Source organism: Chiloscyllium plagiosum, unplaced genomic scaffold, assembly GCF_037043375.1.
Source record: "Chiloscyllium plagiosum isolate Xiang-an unplaced genomic scaffold, Cpla_swu_hap1 HiC_scaffold_46, whole genome shotgun sequence".
In the NCBI taxonomy this organism is placed as follows: domain Eukaryota; kingdom Metazoa; phylum Chordata; class Chondrichthyes; order Orectolobiformes; family Hemiscylliidae; genus Chiloscyllium; species Chiloscyllium plagiosum.
Window position 1 is genome coordinate 14,590,221 of NW_028270184.1, and position 23,265 is coordinate 14,613,485.

General features: G+C 42.7%; 1 protein-coding gene across 1 annotated transcript; it reads right to left on the reverse strand.

The window, feature by feature from the left end:
• Positions 1-5,706: 5,706 nt before the first annotated feature.
• LOC122544008 (putative G protein-coupled receptor 139) lies at positions 5,707-8,443 on the reverse strand. The gene is made up of 2 exons (XM_043683021.2): positions 8,324-8,443; positions 5,707-6,624 (listed from the first exon to the last, which is right to left on the reverse strand). The coding sequence occupies exons 1-2, from the start codon at positions 8,441-8,443 to the stop codon at positions 5,707-5,709; spliced, it is 1,038 nt and encodes a 345-aa protein (XP_043538956.2).
• Between the last annotated feature and the right edge of the window lie 14,822 nt (positions 8,444-23,265).

A 23,265-nucleotide genomic window follows, 5' to 3' on the forward strand; every position in this document is an offset into this window, starting at 1 on the left:
GTATGTTTTAAAATGTGAGAAATTTGAAATAAAAGAGTTTGAAAGAAATATATAATTTAATGAAGAGCATAGACTTTCCTTCTGTTTGGAAATGGACGATAACACATGGCTTTTATCTTTGTAAAGGTGAAAGGGGCTGCTGACATATTTCTAGGATCTAAGTCTCACTCCTTCAGATTAATAGTGAACTATCGCTAATCCATTCTGCTTGAAGTGGGAGGGATGGATACTGTTTTGTTTTTCAGGTAATTGAAGATACAAAAGGCTTTTGTCAATAGCTTCAAATTTCTGTACTTGACTGCAGATTTTTAACATCACAATACAGCGATGGATGAGTCGCCCTCAATCATCATGGAGAATCAGCATGGTAGCTCAGTGGTTAGCACTGCTGCCTCACAGCGCCAGGGTTCCAGTCTCGGTTCCAGCCTCGGGTGACTGTCTGTGTCGAGTTTGCACATTCTCCCCGTGTCTGCGTTGGTTTCCTCCGGATGCTCCGGTTTCCTCCCACAGTCCAAAGATGCGCAGGTCAGGTGAATTGGCCATGCTAAATTGCCTGTAGTGTTGGGTGCATTAGTCAGAGGGTAATGGGTCTGGGTGGGTTACTCTTCGGAGGATTGGTATGGACTGGCTGGGCCGAAGGGCCTGTTTCCACACTGTAGGGGATGTAATATAATAAAGGGGGACTGCAGGTGCTGGAGATCAGAGTCGAGAGGGTGTGGTGCTGGAAAAACACAGCAGGTTCCTGATGAATGGCTTATGCCTGAAACATCGATTCTCCTGTTCTTCGGATGCTGCCTGACCTGCTGTGCCTTTCCAGCATCACACAATCATCATGCCACTTATGTACATTGCAACTCAGTGTTGGAGAACCACTATAAAAACAACACATATATTGAATATTTGGCATTTCAAAATCACTAAAGCTTGGACATTAATTATGGAGAAATTAGATTAAGTTTCACCCCTTCTTGCATTCGAAATCTGTGAGCAAAACAGATATGCAGGGAGACTCAGAAGACTAGCAGGAGCAATAGGGTTACCACAGTCAGGGATTTTAATTTTCTAAACATAGAATGGGCCCGTGCATTAAAGGCTTAGAAAGGGTGGAATTTGTTAAGTGCGTTCAGGAAAGCTTCCTCAAGCAGTATGTAGAGGAAGGTCATTAGGAATTGCAGCAGGACCTTGATCAGTTGGGAAAGTGGGCCGAGAAATGGCAAATGGATTTAATACAGATAAGTGTGAGGTCTTGCATTTTGGAAAGTCAAGTCAAGGTAGGAGTTTCATGGTGAATGGTTGGGCCTTAATGAGTGTAGTGGAACAGAGGGACTTTGGAGTTCAGGTGCAAGGTTCTCTGGAAGTGGAGTCCCAGGTAGACAGGGCAGTGACAAATGCTTTTGGGACACGGGCCTTCATCAGTTAAGCATTGAGTAAAGAAGTTGGGAAGTTATGTTGCAGTTGTACAGGACATTGGTGAGGCTGCACTTGGAGTATTGTGTTCAGTTTTGGTCACCTTGCTATAGGAAGGATGTTATTAAACTGGAAAGAGTGCAGGAGAAATTTACGAGGATGTTGCCAGAACTCAAGGGTCTGAGTCATTGGGAGAGGTTGGACAAGCTAGGACTTTTTAACTTTAGAGTATCGGAGAATGAGGGGGGACCTGTATGCTTCAGTGGCTGTAGATGTCAAGGGAGATTCAGGTGGCAGGCATGCAGACTCCTGAGAGGTACTCAACCAACGTGGTAGAATTAAAAGCCCTGATAGTAGCACTGAAACTAGCTAGGGATCAGAGAGTTAACACATATGCTGGTAGTAAGTTTTGCCTTTGGTATTGTTCATAACTGTGCATTGATCTGAGCTCAGTTAGGATACACCTCCTCGTCTGCAGGCCATATGCAGCAGGAAGAACAGGTAAAAGAGTTGGTGAGAGCATTCCCCTGCAGGAATTGCTCAGGAAGAATATAGGTAGAAGAGATTATACCGAAGAGGGGGGAAGGGAGTCCCCCTGCAGGTCGACTGTGATCGAGGGATTCATTTTACAGAGAAGGTGCTGAAGCAAGTGTATGACCTGTTTGGGATTAGACTGACAGTTTATCTCCCACACTACGCCAAAGTTCAGAATGAATGAATTAGACACTTAAAGTGAGTCTGACTAAGGCCCCGACACGGCCAGAATAGCGTCAAACAATTTTTGAAACGACTGGCAAAAAGGAGGGGATGATTAGAAACGGTAGGGGCAGGTTACTTTAGCTGTAATTAACGCTTTGAAGCCTCTATAAGATATGGCCGATTCGCTTTTTTACCAACTGGCTCATACATCCAAGGAAGGACATATAGCAGAGATGTATACAATCTACGCCAGCTGGCTGCTGTCAATGAGCAGTACTAACCTGCTGCAAGTGGATCAGCACCAAGACCACAATCGGGTGATAAGCAATGAAGAGAATAGATTGGAGAAAAGATGGCCCTGGGACACCTTTGTCAGCAGAGTATGGGGTACTGAGAAGGTCGATGGAATACAGGGACAGTGGTATACATGCCCAGACATGGAGACAATCACATGTATTCACTAAAACAGGTTCACTACGTTGGGCAGTACCATGAAAGGACCTTGATGTCACAAAAAGACCCTCTGACTCACATAATTATCACGAATGCTACTGAACAAATGAATTGACTTAATAAGGAGCCACCAAGAAGGGCATCACTGGTTATGCTCAGATGAAATGACTGTACAAGGTTTTACAGATTGTGGTTTTGTGATGGATGGGAAGTGCACGTTACCCATTTCGCCAGTGAATGGGCGGTCCTCCTTGCAGTACGTTCCCGTCTGGAATGTGATGAAGCTGCTCCTTTAACAAGGTTATGGTGCCCTTGGCTGTTTTTGTCAGAGCGGTCATAAATGACACAGACTCCAAAAAGTCGAGGGTTGAAGGGTTTTAGGGCCAATTTTGTAATAGTTAACAGATACTGCCTCAGGCAGAAAGCTTACAAGCTTTTTAAAAAAAGAACACTTGTCCAATTCTCCCAGCTCAGCATTTCTCTGGGCTTGGTTTGGGTTTTAGTAGTAGTGAGGGGAATAAAGCTGCTGGACCCAAAGAGGCATGTCCAGACTGGAACTCTCTCTCTGGCATCTCTTCTGTACGACACTGTGTTGATTTTACCTTTTGTGCCCAGGGGTGTTTATGGGAATTGTTGCGAGTATTTGGAACAGCATCATTAAGCTGGGATGATCTGTGGGGTTTTGGGAGAGGTTAATTTGTTCGGTATTCTGTTTTCTTTTCTTTGTGTTTCATTCAGTAATCTTACTTTAAAAATGCCTTGGTTAAAACTAAGTGGCATTACCAGCTGATTCTCTCTTGAAATATCCACCTTACACCTACATGAAGCAACTAATAAAGTGAGGATCTGGGCTACCTCAGTGAAATGTTTTGAGGAGTTCTGGCCTGGACCTTAATACCTGTGAGTGACAGGCCTGACTCCTGGGGTCTGCTTCGGTTGGGCTGCAGGGTAAGGGGGAGGTTAAAGGATCAAAACTGGCATTGAGATTCCAACAGTACACAATTTTTCTCTCTCACATACACACAGACAGACAGAATCATTCTGACACCTCCTCCTCTGTCCATATGACAAAAGGAACTATAGCGTCTAAGACCTGTTTAAAATACCCTCAGGTCTGTCATTCAAACACCGCGCTCTGCTCAAATCCCAGCTCATCCAATCAGCTCCCAGCTCTTTCTACCTGGAGCACACCTCCCCCAAGTATGGAGCCCACTAAGAGACAGCTTTTTGAGATTAGAGGCAGGGAGTGAATGAGAAAGGAAGTGTGATGAAAAGCAACTGCTCAATAGTTTAGTCCAGACTGCCTCAGGCTGTCCCTCTCCTCCCCCCAACTCTGCACCTCATACACTGGTCCAGACCTCAAATCCATACAGAGACAACACTGCCACTACACATGTTCATTTAGAGGATGGGACACAGACTCAGCAACCACAGAACACACATGTATCGCACAAGAAGACAGGATTTTCAAACACATCAACAAAAGGTGGGAGTTGACCTGAGATGAACAAAGTCAAGTCAGCAAGTTGCCTTTTACTCGTCTGAGAATTTTACAAATAAACAAAATGCCGTTTACAAATGGACATCAAATGATTACACGGATCTGTTGCACAAATAAGTGTGAGGTTTTTATACAAATGAACATGAGATTGTTAAAACATATCAACTACGTCCCTGACTATATACTGAGGAGCATTATGTCAGAGTGTGTGTTTCTTTCTGAATGTGTCTGTAAATGTCTGTACGGCTCTGCGTGTTGTGTGTCCGTTCACGTGTTTGTATGAGTATGTTCCTGTGTCTATGTGTCTTTCTGTTGTCTCTCTGTCTGTATATGTGTGTTCTTATGTCTGTCTATGTGTGCTTCTGTATGCACTTCTCTCTCTCTCTCTCTTTGAAATGAATGCATATCTGTGTTTATTTCTGTGTGCTGTGTGCGTGTGTCTGGGTCTGGTGTGTCGCTGGTTTTCTGTATTGTACGTGTGCTTCTGTGTGACCCATTCTGCCTGCAATGTGGTACACGTTGAATGAACGAATCAAAACCATGATGAATTGAGTCCTCTCCCTCTCTCCCTCCCCGATCCTCCGGAGTTTAATTTAAATACAACACCACTCTCTGCTGGCCTCGCCATGTCACTGCACAAACCCCACAGTTTCTCCCCATTCCCGCCTGCATCCGCTTCCTGGTCATCTCGAGTGATTGGAGAAAGTGAGGACTGCAGATGATGGAGATTAGAGTCGGGGGTGTGGCACTGGAAAAGCACAGCCAGCATCCGAGGAGCAGGAGAATCAACGTTTCGAGCATAAGCTCTTCATCAGGAATGTGGAGGGGTTGGGGGGAGGGTCAAGCGGCTGAGAGATAAATGGGAGGGGAGGTGGGGCTGGGAATGCGACAGATAGATGAAAGGGATAGGTAATGGTGATAGGTCAGGGCAGGGGGTGCAGCAGAGAAGATGGACAGGTAGGACAGTTCAGGAAGGAGGTTGGATCTGGGATAAGGAAGAAGAGGAAACTGGTGAAATCGGCATTGATCCCGTATGGGTGGAGGGTCCCAAGGCGGAAGTTGAGGTGTTCGTCCTCCAGGCGTCGGGTGGCCAGGACTGGGCCGTGAAGGAAGCCGGATCCCAAGGAGGGTTCTATGTGTGTGGCAACTTCCAAACGGGATCTTCGATTTCCGGAGCAAGTTCTTCAAGGTCTGAGGAAAAATGATTGCACAGACTCCCCCTGGCATATCAGATCTCTGCTAGTGGCAGGAAGACTATGGAGTCTCTTTAAGATATATCTTTATGGTATTCTTAAACCATTCAAGATAGCTCCACAACCATTTCAAAAATGGAAGTCTTCCACTGTATTTTTCACTGTAAAATACACATGACAAAAATGCATTCATTCATTCAACAAGAGGTATGCTGAGTGCCAGAAGCTTTAAATAAAAAAAAAACGAACAAGCTCAATCTGCATTGTATTATTTCAAGATAACTGCATGCTGTTTGAGATATTTTATGGTTCATTGACTGACGAGATATCTTTTACAATTTGACCATTACAAAGAGACATTCAAGGAAATCAGATCTTTGAATGCACTCCATCCACCACAATAACTTCAGCACAAATGCAAAACGAACTACAAAGTCAACTGTAACGCCCTTGTTATTGACACAATTTCCCATTCAGAGTAAACAAACATTTTGCCAAATGCTTCAGCTCCTCTCTGAACTTTTTCTGCGCAATTCCATAGATACACGTGTTTGTGCAGGAACCCAGAAGCTGCAGCATAAATCCAACTTGTTGGGTGATGTACATCGGATTACTGAGGTATTTGTCTGTGTAATAGTAGTTTATCACTGGCCAGTTTACCGAATGTACAACATACGTCATCCACAGTAATACGAAATTGGCAGAAATACTGAAAAGCAAAACCATGGATGTTCTCCGATTCTTCCCTTCAGGACAGTTCTGGTTGCTGCTGTTACTCAGAAGGCCTGTGCGGGATCTGTTAGCCACAATAATGTGTCTGATGGTCAAAGCATTGAACAACAGGATTAACACAATTGGCAATAAAGGGGTAATGATGGTATCAATCCACTCATATACCTTCCGAAAAGTAGAAATGAAATCATCCATGCGTGGAAAACAATGCCATGGCACGCTGTCAATGATAAAAGCCGGCTCGATAAAATAGTAGAATGGGATACTCCTGAAACAGCTCATCACACATATAATGGCGATAACCACGCCAGCTGTTTTCTGTGTGCAATATTTTGATTGTATCTTCTGACAGCAAATCATTACATAGCGATCAAATGTGAAGGCAACAGTAAACCAGACCGAACAATCTACAGCTACTATGTATGCAACAAGATTGACAGTACATACTGGAGTCAAGGAAAGGAATCTAATTAGCCAATACATGTAATTAATCCGATGGAATATCACATCAACGATAACCACTGTTAGATCTGCCACTGCCATGGCTACCAGGTAGCATGTGATGCACTTGGATAGACCACACTTTCCTCGAACAAGGATCACAATTGCTATCAGGTTAACTGTGAAAAACAGAAGACCCTGAATGTAACATGAGATAGTCGAAATTACATACTTTTTTTTAAACAACATTTTTATATAGAAAATTGCACTAAATGCTCATATTTTGATTGATGAATTAAATACAATGAATAATTGAAATAACTCCTTCTATGACCAATTGCAAACTAATTTATGTCAGAAATGTAAATTCAATTTTTTTGAGATCAAGGCAGATGAAAAGTTATTATAGTTAAATATTATGGCAACATGCCTGTATAAAACAAATAGAGTCCACGTACCTTTTCACACTCACCTGTTGGGTGTCTAACACTAACTAAGCATTATTACCTTTTTAGACTGTATGCACACTCCACATTCAGTGATAGTTTATACAGAATAACATTCAACACGCTTGAAATTGAGAGCCTGAAACTGTCAATCCGGTTTGCAGTATCAAGTAAATTCCAAGTCACCCCGTTAACTCTCCAGAAAGTGTCAATCTAAAGTGATCAGCAACAGCAAAGGACGGACAGCTATCCAAAATTAAATTTCCCGTTCAGTATAATTAAACACACATTTCCAGAACAGAACCACTTATTGCTGAATTTTTAAATGAATACTTTGGGTAAAAACTTTATACCTTTATCTAAACATCAAAGAAGCCTGGGCAAAACTCTGGGTGTACAATTTAATGAGTGGATCAAACACTAGTTAGTCCGACAGGGAAAAGTGCAAAATAGAAAATATGACGACAAGATCACACATCAACAGAAGAAAATCACCAATTCTCCATTCACATTAACCCAGTTAAGCATCCAGGTTATAGGATAACATGCATAAAAACAGCAGATGTAACGACAAGTAAACAAGGCAGGACTCTGCAATGTAACACATGAAATCATTTTGCAAAGAAACAATTGTAGAAATCACCTTGACAAAGGCATGACAGCAATGTTAATGCTGGCAAGTTGAAGGAGTTGTTATTTCATTTCTGATCTGATCTCAGTGCCATTCTGGGTGGGAGTTTTTATCAATAACTCTGAAAGCATTAACTGATTGAACGTTAGCTGAGGTGCAAATTGAAGAATCGTTCCAATTCGTGAACCATTTCGGAAAACAGGACAATCTCTTTACATTTAAGCCATACCAGCAAAGGGAGAATGGATTACATTTGTTAGCACACATCACTTTTCGACTTGGACAGCACTGTTCCATGATCTCACCTGGAATACTGATAGCAGCCAGAACTGGATAGTAAATTAGATCAACCTGAAAAATTGTAGGGTATCCCATTTCTTGTGAGAAACTTCAATAACTGCACTGACAAGTATTTTTTTCCTTCTGTGTGTGTTCGTACAAAACACACTCAGTGTCGCTTACTTATATGAAAGCGAAATCTCCAAGGACTTCTTTAGGGTAAGATCAGTAATATTAGTTACAATCCACTGAATAAACAAATGCCCATGAACAGTTTTGGTTGCAGGGATTTGTGAGTAACAACACAGCTTCCACCACCCTCACTCCACACCGCCCCAGCCTGTCCCACCATCTCTGTTGTTCGCCATCCACACCCTCCACATCCCTCAATGGCATCCTCATTGTTTAACGTATTTTGAGGCACATCAAACTCCACGGCATCTGGATTTGATTCCTCACTCTGTGGGGCATTAAAAAACAACTGTTTCTCCAGTTCCTTCTCTCTATGATAACACGATTTCAACATATTTTCATGACATACCCGATACAGATTTTTCCTGTCCGGCATCTTTACCATGTAGTTCACTTGATTCAACTTTTTCTCGATTTGATAGGAACCACTAAACCTGGCTTTGAAGGAATCTCCTACCACTGGTAACATTACTAATATATCATCCCAATGGGAAAATACCTGAATTTCAGAGTTTTATCTGCCACCTGCTTCATTCTATGCTGTTCCCTTTTTAGGTGATGTTTAGCGAACTCACCTACCTGATTTAATCTCTCCCTCACCTCTGATAAATAATCGAAGAGTGAGGTCTCTGACTTCAGTCCTGTCAGTTCCTTTTTTAATTAATTTCAAAGGTCTCTCATTTCATGTTCGAATATTAACTCAAAGGGAGTAAACTGAGTAGATTCATGTCGGGCATCTCTAATGGCAAACAATATAAATGGGATACCTTTATCCCAATCATTCAGGTAATCCTGACAGTATGCTCTCAACATGGTCTTCAGGTTCTGATGCTATCTTTCAAAGCTACCTGGGATTCAGGATGATATGTATTTGATTTAAAATGGTGTTTGCCTAAGCTATGCATGACTTCCTTAAACAGCCTAGCAGTAAAATTATAACCTTGGTCAGACTGAATCTCTCTAGGGAACCGAGCTGGAAATGTGTTGCTGGAAAAGCGCAGCAGGTCAGGCAGCATCCAGGGAACAGGAGAATCGACGTTTCGGGAATAAGCCCTTCTTCATCTTCCCTAATAATTAGGCCTCTTATTTTGCCTATAAACATTCACTCATAGAATGTAAGTAACTTTTTCACTAATTTGTTGCTTGCCTTTTCTTCTATGTTTTACTCAATAAAAAACTTGAGGCTGTGGCCTTACAAAAGTCCCCTTTGTTCGAGCGTTGATATGTTCAGAATTTTCTATTTATAGAAACCTGATTAACTTCCTGAATGTTTCTTTCTGTGGAGAATCTCATCTTATCCACCATATCTATACAGAGATGGCAAACCTAGCTGTGAACATCTACTGTCCATAACTATTAAACCATTTCGACCATTTTGTGTTAGCTAAATCAGCCCAAGCGGCCATCTTGTTAACTTCATCATGGGCCATTTCATTACCCTAGCAACAGACTATGGATCAACCACCTCACTGTTCCCTTAGCAACGCCAGGAAGCCTCAATCCCTATCACTGGTCTTCCCTAACAATGGTCTTCTGCCACACCCCCCACTCGATTCCCCGAGCAACAGCAAATTGCCTGACGTACACTCTGTTTCCCTTGCAATGTTCTGTTACCCTACCCACCTGTTCCCTGGCCCCACACTGGCTCCCTCAGCAATGGCTTGTGTACCACTCCCACTCTGTTCCCTACCAATGGCCAGTGGTCCCTCACGTTTCCCCTAGTAATGGCCAGTGGTCCAACAATGACCCAGATCCCGAGTGAAGGCATGCAGACCCATTCCCACTCTGCTCCCTTAGCAACAGGCCCTGGCCTAACCTTCAAGCTACTCCCTAAACATCGCCAGACCACAACAACACGACGGTTGGAGGAAGAGCGCCTCATCTTCCGCCTAGGAACCCTCCAACCACAAGGGGTGAACTCGGATTTCACCAGTTTCCTCATTTCCCCTCCCCCCACCTTGTCTCAGTCAAATCCATCGAATTCAGCACCGCCTTCCTAACCTGCAATCATCTCCCTGACCTCTCCGCCCCCACCCCAGTCTGACTCATCACCCTCACCTTGACCTCTTTCCACCTATCACATTTCCGACGCCCCTCCCCCAAGTCCCTCCTCCCTACCTTTTATCTTAGCTTGCTGGACAAACTTTCCTCATTTCTGAAGAAGGGCTTATGCCCGAAACGTCGATTCTCCTGTTCCCTGGATGCTGCCTGACCTGCTGCGCTTTTCCAGCAACACATTTTCAACTCCCTAAACAATGGCTTGCTGCATCATTCCCGGTCTGTTCTCTCAACAATTGGCTATGTCCCACCACCACACTTGTCCCCAACAACGCCCTTGAACCCACAGGCCATACCTTTCCCCGAGCAATGACCTTGAACCCCAACCACTACATTATTCCTTGAGCAACGCCATTAAATCCACCTGCCATACAGTTCCCCTAGCAATGACCTTGCATCCACAGGATACACTGATCCCCTAGCAATGTCCTTGAATCCACCTGCCCCATTAATCCCCCAGCAACGCCCTTCAATCCAACTACCACACTCTTCCCCCGCAATGACCTTGAACCCAACCGCCACAATGTTCCCCTTGAAATGGTCTTAAACACACCTGCCACACTGCTCCCCGAGCAATGGCCTAGTTACAGATGAATGGACCTAACACCTTCAATATATTATCTGGGCCAACATGACATCAATTGTTAATGTTAACTTGAGTATGTAACATTCAAAATAAGCGTTTAAAAAAATGATAATTCTAAAAGATGAGAGACTTAAAAAACAACCCAGATCTTTTTCAATAAATGATTTCAGTTACATCACACTGTAAATTCTTGCTATAAATTCGGTGTGTTACAATCTTATTCTCCACAACCACCTGATGAAGAAGCTGCGTTCCCAAAGCTAGTGTTCTAAATGTACCTGTTGGACTAAAGCCTGATGTTGTGTGATTTTTTTCCTTTGTATACCCCAGTCCAACACCACTGTCTCCAAATCGTGACTTAATATTCTGGACATGTCACTGAATTTTGATCATGTGTCCCTTTCTAAATGCATCATTTGTTATTTTGCCTTTGATTTCAAGAAATCTTGACAGAGGTGCAATTAGAATAAAATAATAAACTTTTACTTCAATCCTAAATTGATCTTTAGTGAAAATTCTGCAGTCCAATGTCTGAAAGGTTCCACTGATTAACCTCTCCTGATTTATCCTAATTTGGGATCAGCAGTGTCCCTTTTCAAATGGATCATCGGATGTCCTACCTTGTATTCCAAGAAGTCTTGACACAGGCGCAATTACAACAACTTTTTATGGGTCTAGAGAGTGTTGATCAAGCAGTCCACATAATCAATGTAAAAACACAACTAAAGAATGCAGGGAATATACGAATCAATATTATACTTCATTTCCATCGTCAGGCATTTCAATGATAACGCAACTTTGCTCTTAAACAAAACCGAGTGCCTTCCCATTCGCACCCTCAGCTCGCTGCTTGGACATCGCAGAGATCCCGCCAATACAGTAAACTTCCAGTAGTTTAGGTGCAGAACTGCTTCCAGTTTATCTAAGTTCATGAGATGCCGATTAAAACAAAGTTTGCTGAACAAGAAAGCAATGAACTCTTACTTTACTGATTTTTGGTGGAAATTCTACAGCCCAATGTCTGAAAGGTTCCACTGATTAACATCTCCAATTGAAAATTGTTGATTCATAATTTGCTGGCTTGCACGCAATACACACGTGGCACCTCCATTAAGAAAACATTTTAAAACTTTTGTAGGTGCACCAATAAATTCTCTATTGATCAAAATTGAGACTTATGCAGTTTGGAAGTCGATGAGTTCAACTAATTATGATATTTTGTGCATATTTCAACTGAGCTTTATAAACCTCCTTGAGCTTAATACTCTAGATATTTCGCAGATTTTGGATGTGCCTGTCTGTGTCTACATGTGAAATATGAAGTTGAAGACATGTACTGTGCCTTTAAGACAGGGCGAAAGTTCTTTACACAGAGAGCCTCAAGGCACCTGACATGTGATTGACTAGCAGTCTCAGTGTGTGCTGCAAAAATGACCATCTGTAACATTTAGCTATGAAAGAAATACCTGAGCATTGGTTGTTGTTTTGACGACCATTTGAATTTAGCCAATCAGTTTAACTTATGCCCCAGGATAATAATACCCAATCGAATATTAGGGTATATCCGATGTTAGGGTATAAAGAAGCAGACATTTTGAAAGTTAGCCAGAGAGACCAACAGCCCTCGCCAGAGTAGCTGACAGCAATACACTCTCCAGCAAGGATATCTTTTCATATGAAACATCTTTGCAGCTGAAGACAGCAGATGACCCAGGGAGATCTTCAGCTGAAAGAAGGAGGACACCAGAGATGACAGCCACTGTGTGGTTTTGAAATTATGTTGATGTAATTTTAATACAGGCGGTTATTAGAACAGTATTATGTTATTGAGTTGGAGGCAGATGATAAACAGTTCAGAGAAAGGTGGCTTGGAGCTGTAAATACCTTTTGTTTAATTTTCACTTGGAGAGTAAAACAATAAATTAATTGTTTTCTTTAAATAGTAGAATTTGGAAGTTCTCTGTCACTCATACTTTAACAGATTATGAGGCAGGGTGAGCTTTTCTGGCTGCTTGGTTTAATTAGCAGAAGAGCTCACTGCTGTGTCGTAACAGTTTGGGAGCTTGGGTCTCTCATTTGGACTGGTTTAGATAGATCCAGTCTGAAATTTGGACAGATTTGAGCAGATTTGGGATAGAAAAGATCCCAGCAGATTTAAACACTTTTTGATTAGTGTCCAAGATCTGTAAATAAAACATAGCTGAGACAATTTGTTTAATTTTGGTTATTTGTAGTTGGTTCAGTTAAAATGGATAGAAATGCTAAAGAGGTTCTGGGGTTTGGAGGTGATAAATAATTTATCAGGAAAGTTGAAAAAGACTGAGAAAGGCCATATTTTTAGAATTAGCAAATAGAATTGGATTTGACCAAGGACAAAAGTAAAGCTGAAATTGTAAGGGAGTTAGTCTAGGACTTCAGTGCGTCAGAGAAACAGACAAGTGCAGTCGAGTTAGAAAAACTGACATTACAATTGAGGAAAACTGAATTAGAAGATAAAGATGGAGAAAGAGAGAGAGGAAAAGGAAAGGGAGAGATGGTACTCAGCTGAGCAAAGAGAAAGAGATGAAAGAGGAAGGCAGAGAGAATTTGAACTTCAGAAGTTGTGAATTAGTCAGGAAAGGCAAGTTAACAGGATGGAGATGAAGAGAGAAGGTCCTGATACAGTATATACCAATATATCAAAACTCTGCCACATTTTCAAAAGAAAGATGTTGAAGCCTTCTTTATTTCATTTTAAATTTGGCAAGGCAGATGGAGTGGTCAGAGGACTTGTGGGTAATGTTACTTCAGACTAAACTGGTAGGCAGAGCTAGTGAGGTATTTGCAGTGCTATCAGACGAGGGGGTCAAGAGATTATGCAGAGGTCAAGCAGGCTATTTTAAGTGCTATGAGTCAGTACCAGAAGCATAAAGACAGCGGTTCAGAAACATAAAGAACGAACCAGTCAGTCTTTTGTTGAGTTCAAAAGAATTAAACAGAGTCATTTTGCAGGCCTTAAAAATAGATAAGATCTATGAGACTGGAAGAGAGATTATTCTGTTGGAGCAGTCATAGAATCACAGAGATTAAAAATTCACTTCCAGAGATTATAAGAATTCATGTGAATGAAAAGAAAGTTCAGGAAGTGGGAAGAGCTGCAGAGATGGCAGATGAATATACGTTGGTGCATAAGACAAAGTTTAGCTTCCAGCAAGAATTTCTGGAAGGTTAGGAGGTGTTATGCATAGAAAATGAACTAGCAGTAGGAGGTCACCTAGGTGTACAGAAGAGTCACGCTGAGGAACAAAAATATTTCTGTTGGTTTGGAATATGCAAAGATGTGGTTAACTTCTGCTGTACCTATCAAACATGCCAAATGGTAGGTAAGCCACAGGCAGTAATAAAACCAGCCCCTTGGTTGCCAATTCCCATTTTGGAAGAACATTTTACGTGGTTTATCAATGATTGTGTAGGTCCCTTCCTGAAAAGTAAATGTGGGAACCAGTATTTGTTAACTATAATGGATGTGTCTACCAGATTTCCAGAGGCAATTCCATTACGGAGTATCAAGGCAAAAAGAGTGGTCGATAGCTTTCGTCACGTGGTTCCCTAGAGAGGAGAAAGTGAGGTCTGCAGATGCTGGAGATCAGAGCTGGAAATGTGTTGCTGGAAAAGCACAGCAGGTCAGGCAGCATCCAGGGAACAGGAGAATCGACGTTTCGGGCATAAGCCCTTCTTCAGGAATGAGGAAAGTTTGTCCAGCAGGCTAAGATAAAAGGTAGGGAGGAGGGACTTGGGGGAGGGGCGTCGGAAATGTGATAGGTGGAAAGAGGTCAAGGTGAGGGTGATGAGTCAGACTGGGGTGGGGGCGGAGAGGTCAGGGAGATGATTGCAGGTTAGGAAGGCGGTGCTGAATTCGATGGATTTGACTGAGACAAGGTGGGGGGAGGGGAAATGAGGAAACTGGTGAAATCCGAGTTCACCCCTTGTGGTTGGAGGGTTCCTAGGCGGAAGATGAGGCGCTCTTCCTCCAACCGTCATGTTGTTGTGGTCTGGCGATGTTTAGGGAGTAGCTTGGAGGTTAGGCCAGGGCCTGTTGCTAAGGGAGCAGAGTGGGAATGGGTCTGCATGCCTTCACTCGGGATCTGGGTCATTGTTGGACCACTGGCCATTACTAGGGGAAACGTGAGGGACCACTGGCCATTGGTAGGGAACAGAGTGGGAGTGGTACACAAGCCATTGCTGAGGGAGCCACAGTGTGGGGCCAGGGAACAGGTGGGTAGGGTAACAGAACATTGCAAGGGAAACAGAGTGTACGTCAGGCAATTTGCTGTTGCTCGGGGAATCGAGTGGGGGGTGTGGCAGAAGACCATTGTTAGGGAAGACCAGTGATAGGGATTGAGGCTTCCAGGCGTTGCGAAGGGAACAGTGAGGTGGTTGATCCATAGTCTGTTGCTAGGGTAATGAAATGGCCCATGATGAAGTTAACAAGATGGCCGCTTGGGCTGATTTAGCTAACACAAAATGGTCGAAATGGTTTAATAGTTATGGACAGTAGATGTTCACAGCTAGGTTTGCCATCTCTGTATAGATATGGTGGATAAGATGAGATTCTCCACAGAAAGAAACATTCAGGAAGTTAATCAGGTTTCTATAAATAGAAAATTCTGAACATATCAACGCTCGAACAAAGGGGACTTTTGTAAGGCCACAGCCTCAAGTTTTTTATTGAGTAAAACATAGAAGAAAAGGCAAGCAACAAATTAGTGTGAAAAAGTTAGTTACATTCTATGAGTGAATGTTTATAGGCAAATTAAGAGGCCTAATTATTAGGGAAGATAAAGTGATAATTGGTTCAAAGAGGACCTCCAAAAACAAACACATTGGCGTAGGAGAGGACATGATTGGGGAAAGATGAATAATCGAAACTTAAGTTGCAAGTGCAGATAATTTGAACAGGCTGTTATATCCATAGATCAAGGGAGGAGTGACAAAGCCAGATAACAAAATACAGAGTGAGGATATGGTTATGTTGTCTCGTTCCTTGTGGAATCTAAACATGTTTCGCTTAATAGCTTGGTAAAGATTTAAAATGATTGAATTTCACCCTTATCAGTGGAATTCCAATCGATGCTTTTATTAAGAAAAGGTAATGGAAGTGTTTAGAGGGGAAACTGTCAAAAAAAAATTAAAATGAAGCTTCAGTTTAAATCCCACTTGCATCATACAAATAGCAGAGGGCCTGAGCTGCTGCTGGAAGTCTGAAGGAGTTTTGCTTGATCTCTCAGGTTGAAATGAGAAAGGTTGAAGTGGTAGAAATTAATATCCTTCCTAATCTGCCATACTAAAGTTAGTACAGAAGTTGGAAGCGCTCTTAATGAAAAGCAACTATTTAGGCTATTGGTAGGCAGCTGTCAGGTGTCTGGGAAGTAATAAACCTGTCAGAAGCATTGTAAGATCCCAAAGACATGATGGAGATACCTGTTAGACATCATGGTATTATGGGAGGACCTTGGGCTGCCTGTAGAGCTATCTATCATTGACTATGTGTTTACTGGATTGAATGTATTTATTGGGGAGATGTGGCTAACAATGACATCAATGTTGCACGTAATTATTGTAACATGAAAGGTACTGCATTTCGCTGGGCAACTCAGAGCGTCATTGATCTTCAGATGTGAACTATGATTAAGAGGGCCACCTGGCTCCATGTGAAAGCCAGATTCAGGGTGGTTTCTGGCCTTTCCCATATATCTGGCCGCACACCTCTGAATACAAATTGTATGTGCTAAGGCACACAGGACTTAAGACCCCTCTTGATATTTCTCCCCACAACTATTGGCGGTGTGAGAAGGATGCTGCATGGTCCATTATCAGCTCTGTGTACCCTAATTCGGTGAGTATGTTTAATAGCACCACCCTTTAGGAAGAGTGAAAACACCGTAGTTGATCCCAGCTGTAAGTTGCAGTACAAAGAGAACTGAGAGGGAGTCGGGAGTTGTGCTGTGTTCACTAGACAATCAATAGAACTAATTGCTTCAGGGAGAGTTGAGCCCCACAGCAGGATGGGTAAGGCCTGAAGAGAGAATCCAGTCCAGGGAGCATAAGCTCCACAGCAAGACAGATACGTGAACAGACATAATTCCCAACAGGAAAGGATGAGCCCCAAATCAGGTCAAATAAGGTCTGAGGAGAGTCTGCACCGGGATGACTTGAGCCCTACAACATTATGCCAAGGGTGGAAGAGCACACTGAGGGCGGCATAGGAAGGGATTCAGAAGGGATTGTGTTTAAGGACAACGGGAAAGTAAAATGGGACCCGGAAGGGTCGTTGGTAGAAAGTACACTGGATTGCAATCAGGAGCTGATCATGAAGATGGTCAGAAAGGGGCGTGATCCGGACGCCCCGAGATCTGAGCAGAAAACTCAGTGGAAGGGTCAAGGAAAAGATAAGTATGAGAAGGTGGTTGTAACTCTACCAAGCCTTGTCAGAAATATGGCCAGAAATGGGAACAGTGAGGGTGGCGGCTCGCAGATGTGAGAGTCTGAGGCCAAAAAGCTGGGATGGAGGCCGCTGTAGGAAAGGCACCTTGTGCCCTGCTGTACCCACATGGTGGCAAGGAAGATGACGTTGACTGGAACAGCTTAGATGGTGAAGCATACACATCCAGACATAGGGACAATAATGTCACCCTCTGAATCAGAAAGGCCCATGCCTGCGGCTCTTTTGTGGGCAGTAGTTAAAAGTTGGAGAGACAAGGGGAGTCTACAGGAGAGGGAGGAAGCCAACTTAAAACCTTTAACCCCAGCAGAGAGGCAAATGCTACTGAACAAATTGACCAAACGTTTATAGTTGATTGGAACCCCGCTATTTACTTACCTATGCTACTTAACTCTGTGATCTGCCTGGATTGCTCGCAAGACAAAGCTTTTCAATGTGCCTCGGTGCACGTGACAATAAATTCAATTCAATTCAATTAAAAGACACCTCGTTTGTAAAGAAGGTGGCTAAAAAAAGAGAAAAAAATCACGAAGAAGACAAAGCCTTAATATCAGCAGTTCGAGCACGAAGTTGAAATTAAAGTTGGAAGGAAACAAGAAAGAATTTACAAAGACAGAAGGAGAGAGAGAGGAAGAGAGGGACCAACTTTCTGTGCCATGGTCCCTGAAGTAAGTGTTAACTGTTTATGGTCTGGTTTATTTGTACAGTATCTTTGTTTGTTGTTTGTTCAATGTTGACTTGTGTGATTTGTGTGTTTTTATTCCCTGACATTCGTGACCTGGGGTAATTTGAGTCCAGTTTGCATTTTGCGAAGGCAAGATGCTTTGAAAGTTTGATGTGTCGGTATCAGTTTGGAACATGTATGGTGAAAGGTGGTGTCACTTTAAGGAGCAAGCCGTGATCATGTAAGTGCAAACCCTGCTATGACATTTTGATTTAGAATTTGTTACACTAATCATGGTAAACATTTTCCTCTTTAAATGGGTTACAGTTGATTAAAGTTAATTCAACAAGAAAATCAAGTCAAAAGACATAATTTATTTCCTCCTTCCTCAAATTAATGCACTATCTATACTGTGTTGAGTTTGAGGAAAGAGTCCTGGGGAAATGTCTAATTTCAGAGTCTTTATGATTGAAGTATCACGTTTGGAATTACATTTCCTGGCCAGAGTGAACTTCCAAGTACTATTTTGACCATGGGGAATCTTCAATTGCAGATGACAAGATTTGCTCAGTGGTTAGCACAGCTGTCTCACAGCGCCAGAGACCATGGTGTAATTCTAGCCTCGGGTGACTGTGCGGAGTTTGCACATTCTCCTCGTGTCTGCGTGGATTTCCTCAGGGTGCTCTGGTTTCCTCCTACAAACCAAAGATGTGCAAGTCAGGGTGAATTGGCCATGCTAAATTGCCCATGATATTCGGTGCATGAATCAGGGTATGGGTAGGTCTGGGTGGGTTACTCTTCGGAGTGTCGGTGTGGACTTGTAGGGCCAAAGGGACTGTTTCCATACTGTGGCGAATTTCATTTAACCATCTATTGGTGTGAAATGGTTCTTTAAGAAATAGGGAAATTGGAATTTTGGAAAAGTAATTTTCTTTGAACAAAGTTGTCTGATAATATGTTTTAAAATGTGAGAAATTTGAAATAAAAGAGTTTGAAAGAAATATATAATTTAATGAAATGGATGATAACGCATGGCTTTTACCTTTTTATAGGTGAAATGGGCTGCTGAAATAATTACATCCGACTCTGACTCCTTCAGATTAGTAGTAAACTATCGCTAATCCATTCTGATTGAAGTGGGAGGGATGGATGGATGGGGATGGAAACCATTTTGTTTTTTAAGTAACTGAAGATGCAGAAAGCTTTTGTCAATCGCTTCAAATTTCTGAACTTGACCGCAGATCTTAAACATCACAATACAGCGATGGACGAGTCACCCTCAATCATCAGGGAGAAAGTGAGGACTGCAGATGCTGGAGATCAGAGTGGAGAGTGTGTGGTGCTGGAAAAACACAGCAGGTTCCTGATGAAGGGCTCCTGCCCGAAACGTTGATTTTCCTGCTCTTCAGATGCTGCCTGACCTGCTGTGCTTTTCCAGCACCACACACTATCCACCCTCAGTCACTCGGCCACTTGTGGACATTGCATCTCAGTACTGGAGAACTATTATGGAAACATGACATATATTGAATATTGGGCATTTCAGAATCATTAAAACCTGGGCATTAATTATGTAGAAGTTGTATTAAGATTCAACTTATCTGGCATTCAGAATCTATGAACAAAACAGATATGCAGGAAGACTCGGGAGACTTGGAGGAGGAAAAGGGTTATCACAGTTGAGGATTTTAAATTTCCTAACATATACTGAGCCAGAGCATTAAAGGCTTAGATAGGGTGGAATTTGTAAAGTGTGTACAGGAAAGTTTCCTCAAGCAGTATATAGGGGAGGGTTATCAGGAGTTGCAGCAGGACCTTGATCAGCTGGGGAAGTGGGCCGAGAAATGGCAAATGAAGATTAACATAGATAAGTGAGACGTCTTGCATTTTGGCAAGTCAAATCGAGGTAGGAGTTTCATGGTGAATGGTAGGGCCTTAATGAGTGTAGTGGAACAGAAGGTCTTTGCAGTTCAGGTGCACGGTTCTCTGAAAGGGGAGTCACAGGTAGACAGGGCAGTGAAGAAGGCTTGTGGCACACTGGCCTTCATCAGTCAGGGCATTGAGTGTAGAAGTTGGGAAGTTATGTTGCAGTTGTACAGATCATTGGTGAGGCCACAGTTGGAGCATTGTGTTCAGTTTTGGTCACCTTGCTATTGGAAGGTTGTTATTAAACTGGAAAGAGTTCAGGAGAAATTTACAAGGGTGTTGTCAGGGCTCAATGGTCTGAGTTATTGGGAAAGGTGGTAGGCCAGGACTTTTTAACTTTAGAGTGTAGGAGAATGAGGTGGGGGAGGGGGGAACCTTAATGAAGTGTATAAGCAAGAGAGGCATGGCTGGGTAAATGTACTCAGTCTTTTTCCCAGGGTTGGCGAATCAATAACTAGAGGGCACCAGTTTAAGGTTAGAGGGGAAAGAATAAATAGGAAGCTGAAGGGCAAGCTTTTTACACAGAGAGGGGTTTGTGTAAGGAATGAGCTGCCAGTGGAAGTGGTTGAGGCAAGTATATCAACAACATTTAAAAGGCATTTGGGCAAATACATGGATAGGAAAGGTTTAGAAGGATATGGGAAATGGAGTTAATGTGGATGGATGTTTTGGTCGGCATTGACCAGTTTGGGCCAAAGAGCCTGTCTCCATGCTGGAGGACTCTATGACTCTGACACATTTAAGGGGGAATGGTTAACAGAACAGTTACCTGACTCGATGGCTCTAAATAATTTAAAGGGGAAAAATATCTGAAATCTGAAGGGATTCTGCAATGCAATGAACATAATCAGAACTTAGTGGTTTTAAGCTATGGACGGAAAATTTGTTAGTGTTTTTTGAGGAATAAATGAAACGTTGAATTTGGACAAGTTTACGTATAGATGTATCAAATATCTCGAGCACGTTGTCAAGTAAATTTTTTTTTAAAAAGTCGTCATGTCACAGAAAGAATAAATAACCTGAATCAAGTGGCAATGTTTATTTTTTGCTTTAAGATATTGCAAGAATACGTTTCTTTGGACTGCAAATTTCTCCGGGGATTAGACAGGTTGGTAATAGTTGAATTACGAAGTTGGAAAGGGTGGAAAATGTTGGCAGAAGACACAAAAAAATGGGTTGCAACAGCAATTGACGTTCACATGCAATTCCAGTGAAAGGGAAACATGGATGGGAGCATTACATTGATAGCTTTCCCTTTGCGATGTTTCCCTTTTTAAAAGAGAACTGAATTTAATGACTTGTCCACAAACATTGAGACCACTTGTGGAGAGTTACGTGAAATCTCAAATTGTGTTTGATAAAATCATACGAGAGTCAAGAGTGTGTGTCATGGAATTGGTGTACCGCATAAGTGTGCAAGAAGTCAGAGACAAGTCAAATTTAAACTGGTACAAAGGAGAAGAAACATTGCACTGAGGAACGAGGTTCAATCATATGCACCTACTTGACAAATAGCATGCGCGAAACTGTTAACGTAGCAAGTAAATTGAAAAAGAATCTTGCTTCATAACACAATGACACCTACTCCTTAGAGACACTGACCGTGAAGTAACTGTGAAGTCGATTGAGAGGCATTAGAAGGAACAAGGGGAGGTTAGATGTAAATAATTAAAGCAAATAGTTATTTAATTCGGTAGCCTTGGAAATAAATGGTAACTTGTGTTACTCCCTTCAGGTAAACATGCAGATGTGAAGGATAGTTTCATAAATCCAGTGAAGAATTGGGGTGGCCTGGTGGCTCAGTGGTTAGCACTGCTGCCTCACAGCACCAGGGACCCCGGTTCGATTCCAGGGATTCGTCGGCTAGATGCATTAGTCATGGGTAAATGTAGGGTAAGGGAATGGGGTCTGGGTGGGTTACTCTTCGGAGGGTCAGTGTGGACTTGTTGGGCCGAAGGGCTTGTTTCAACACTGTAAGGATTCGACGAACATGAATGAGTGAGAGAAGTTGATGATGGAGAGCATGGCAGGATTGCTGAGGAACCGTTAGACAGAGATGGAGTGTTGGAGTTATTTGTAGATGGATCAAGGAAATACTAAAGGGAATGTCCTGCATGCTTGCGTAGCTGTAGATGTCAAGGGGGATTCAGTTGGCAGGCTTGCAGAATTCTGAGAGGTACTCAACCCACGTGGTGGAATTAAAAGCACTGAGCTTACATAACGCAGGGAGTAAGCTTTGCCTTTGGTAATACTCATAACTGTGCATTGGTCTGAGCTCAGTCAGGATACACCTCTTCGTCTGCAGGCCACATGCAACAGGAAGGACAGATTAAAGAGTTGGTGAGAGCATCCCCCTACAGAGATCACTCATGAGGAATACAGGCAGAAGAGATTATACCGAGGCTGGGGGAAGGGAGCCCCCCTGCAGGTCGACCCTGATCGAGGGATACGTTTCACAGAGAAGGTGCTGAAGCAAGTATATGCCCTGTTAGGGAAGAGACTGACATTTTATCTCCCATACCACTCCAAAGTTAGGTGTGGTAGAATGAATGAATTAGACACTGAAAGCTAGTCTGACTCAGGCCCCAACGGGTACATGGCCAGAACTGGGTCAAACAATTTTTGAAACGATTGGCAAAAAGGAGGGGATGATTAGAAATGGTGGGAGCAAGTTACGTTCGATGCAAGTAAAGTTTTGAAGCCTCTACAAGATATGGCCAATTCACTTTTTGACCGACTGGCTCATATATCGAAGGAATGACATATAGCGGAGATGTGTACAATCTATGCCAGCTGGCTGTTGTCAATGAGCAATGCTAACCTGCTGAAATTGTATCAGAACCAAGAGCACAATCGGGTGATAAGCAATGAAGAGAATAGATTGGAGAAAAGATGGCCCTGGGACACAGAAGAAGTTTAACTTTTGTCAGCAGAGTACTGCGTACTGACCAGGTCAATCTAGTGGGATGGAATACAGGGACAGTGTTATTCATGCCCAGACATGGAGACAATCACATGCACCCACTAAAACAGGTTCACTATATTGGGCAGTACCATGAAAGTATCTTGATATCACGAGAAGTCCCTCTGACTCACATGATTATCATGAATCCTACCGAAAAAGGAAATTGACTTAAGAAGGAGTCACCAAGGAGGAAATCACTGGTTGTGCTCAGATGAAAAGACTGCACAAGGTTTCACAGATTGCGGGGTTTTGTGATAGATGTTAAGTGCATGGTACCCATTTTGCTAGTGAACAGATGGTCCTCCTTGCAGTACATTCCAGTTTGGATTGTGACGAAGCTGCTCCTTTAACAAGGTTATGGTGTACTTGGCTGTGTTTGTCAGAACAGTTGTAAATGACACAGACTCTAAAATGTCTGGGGTTGGAGGGTTTTCGGACCAACTTGATAAAGGATAACAGATACTGTCTCAGACAGAAGGCTTACAAGTTAAAAAAAACACTTGTCCAATGAAGGGGGAGTGGCCAGTTCTCCCAGCTCAGCTTATCTCAGGCTTGGTTTGGGTTTTAGTAGTAGTGAGGGGAAAAGTTTATTGGACCCAAAGAGGCAGGTC

What these genes read in the sequence shown, in the direction of transcription:
- LOC122544008 (XM_043683021.2), bottom strand. Translation starts at nt 8,443, where the DNA reads ATGTTACCAGTGGTAGGAGATTCCTTCAAAGCCAGGTTTAGTGGTTCC. An exon ending in ACAGGAAAAATCTGTATCGG is followed by an intron (nt 6,625 to 8,323) that starts GTATGTCATGAA and finishes TGTTACATTCAG; the next exon opens with GGTCTTCTGTTTTTCACAGT.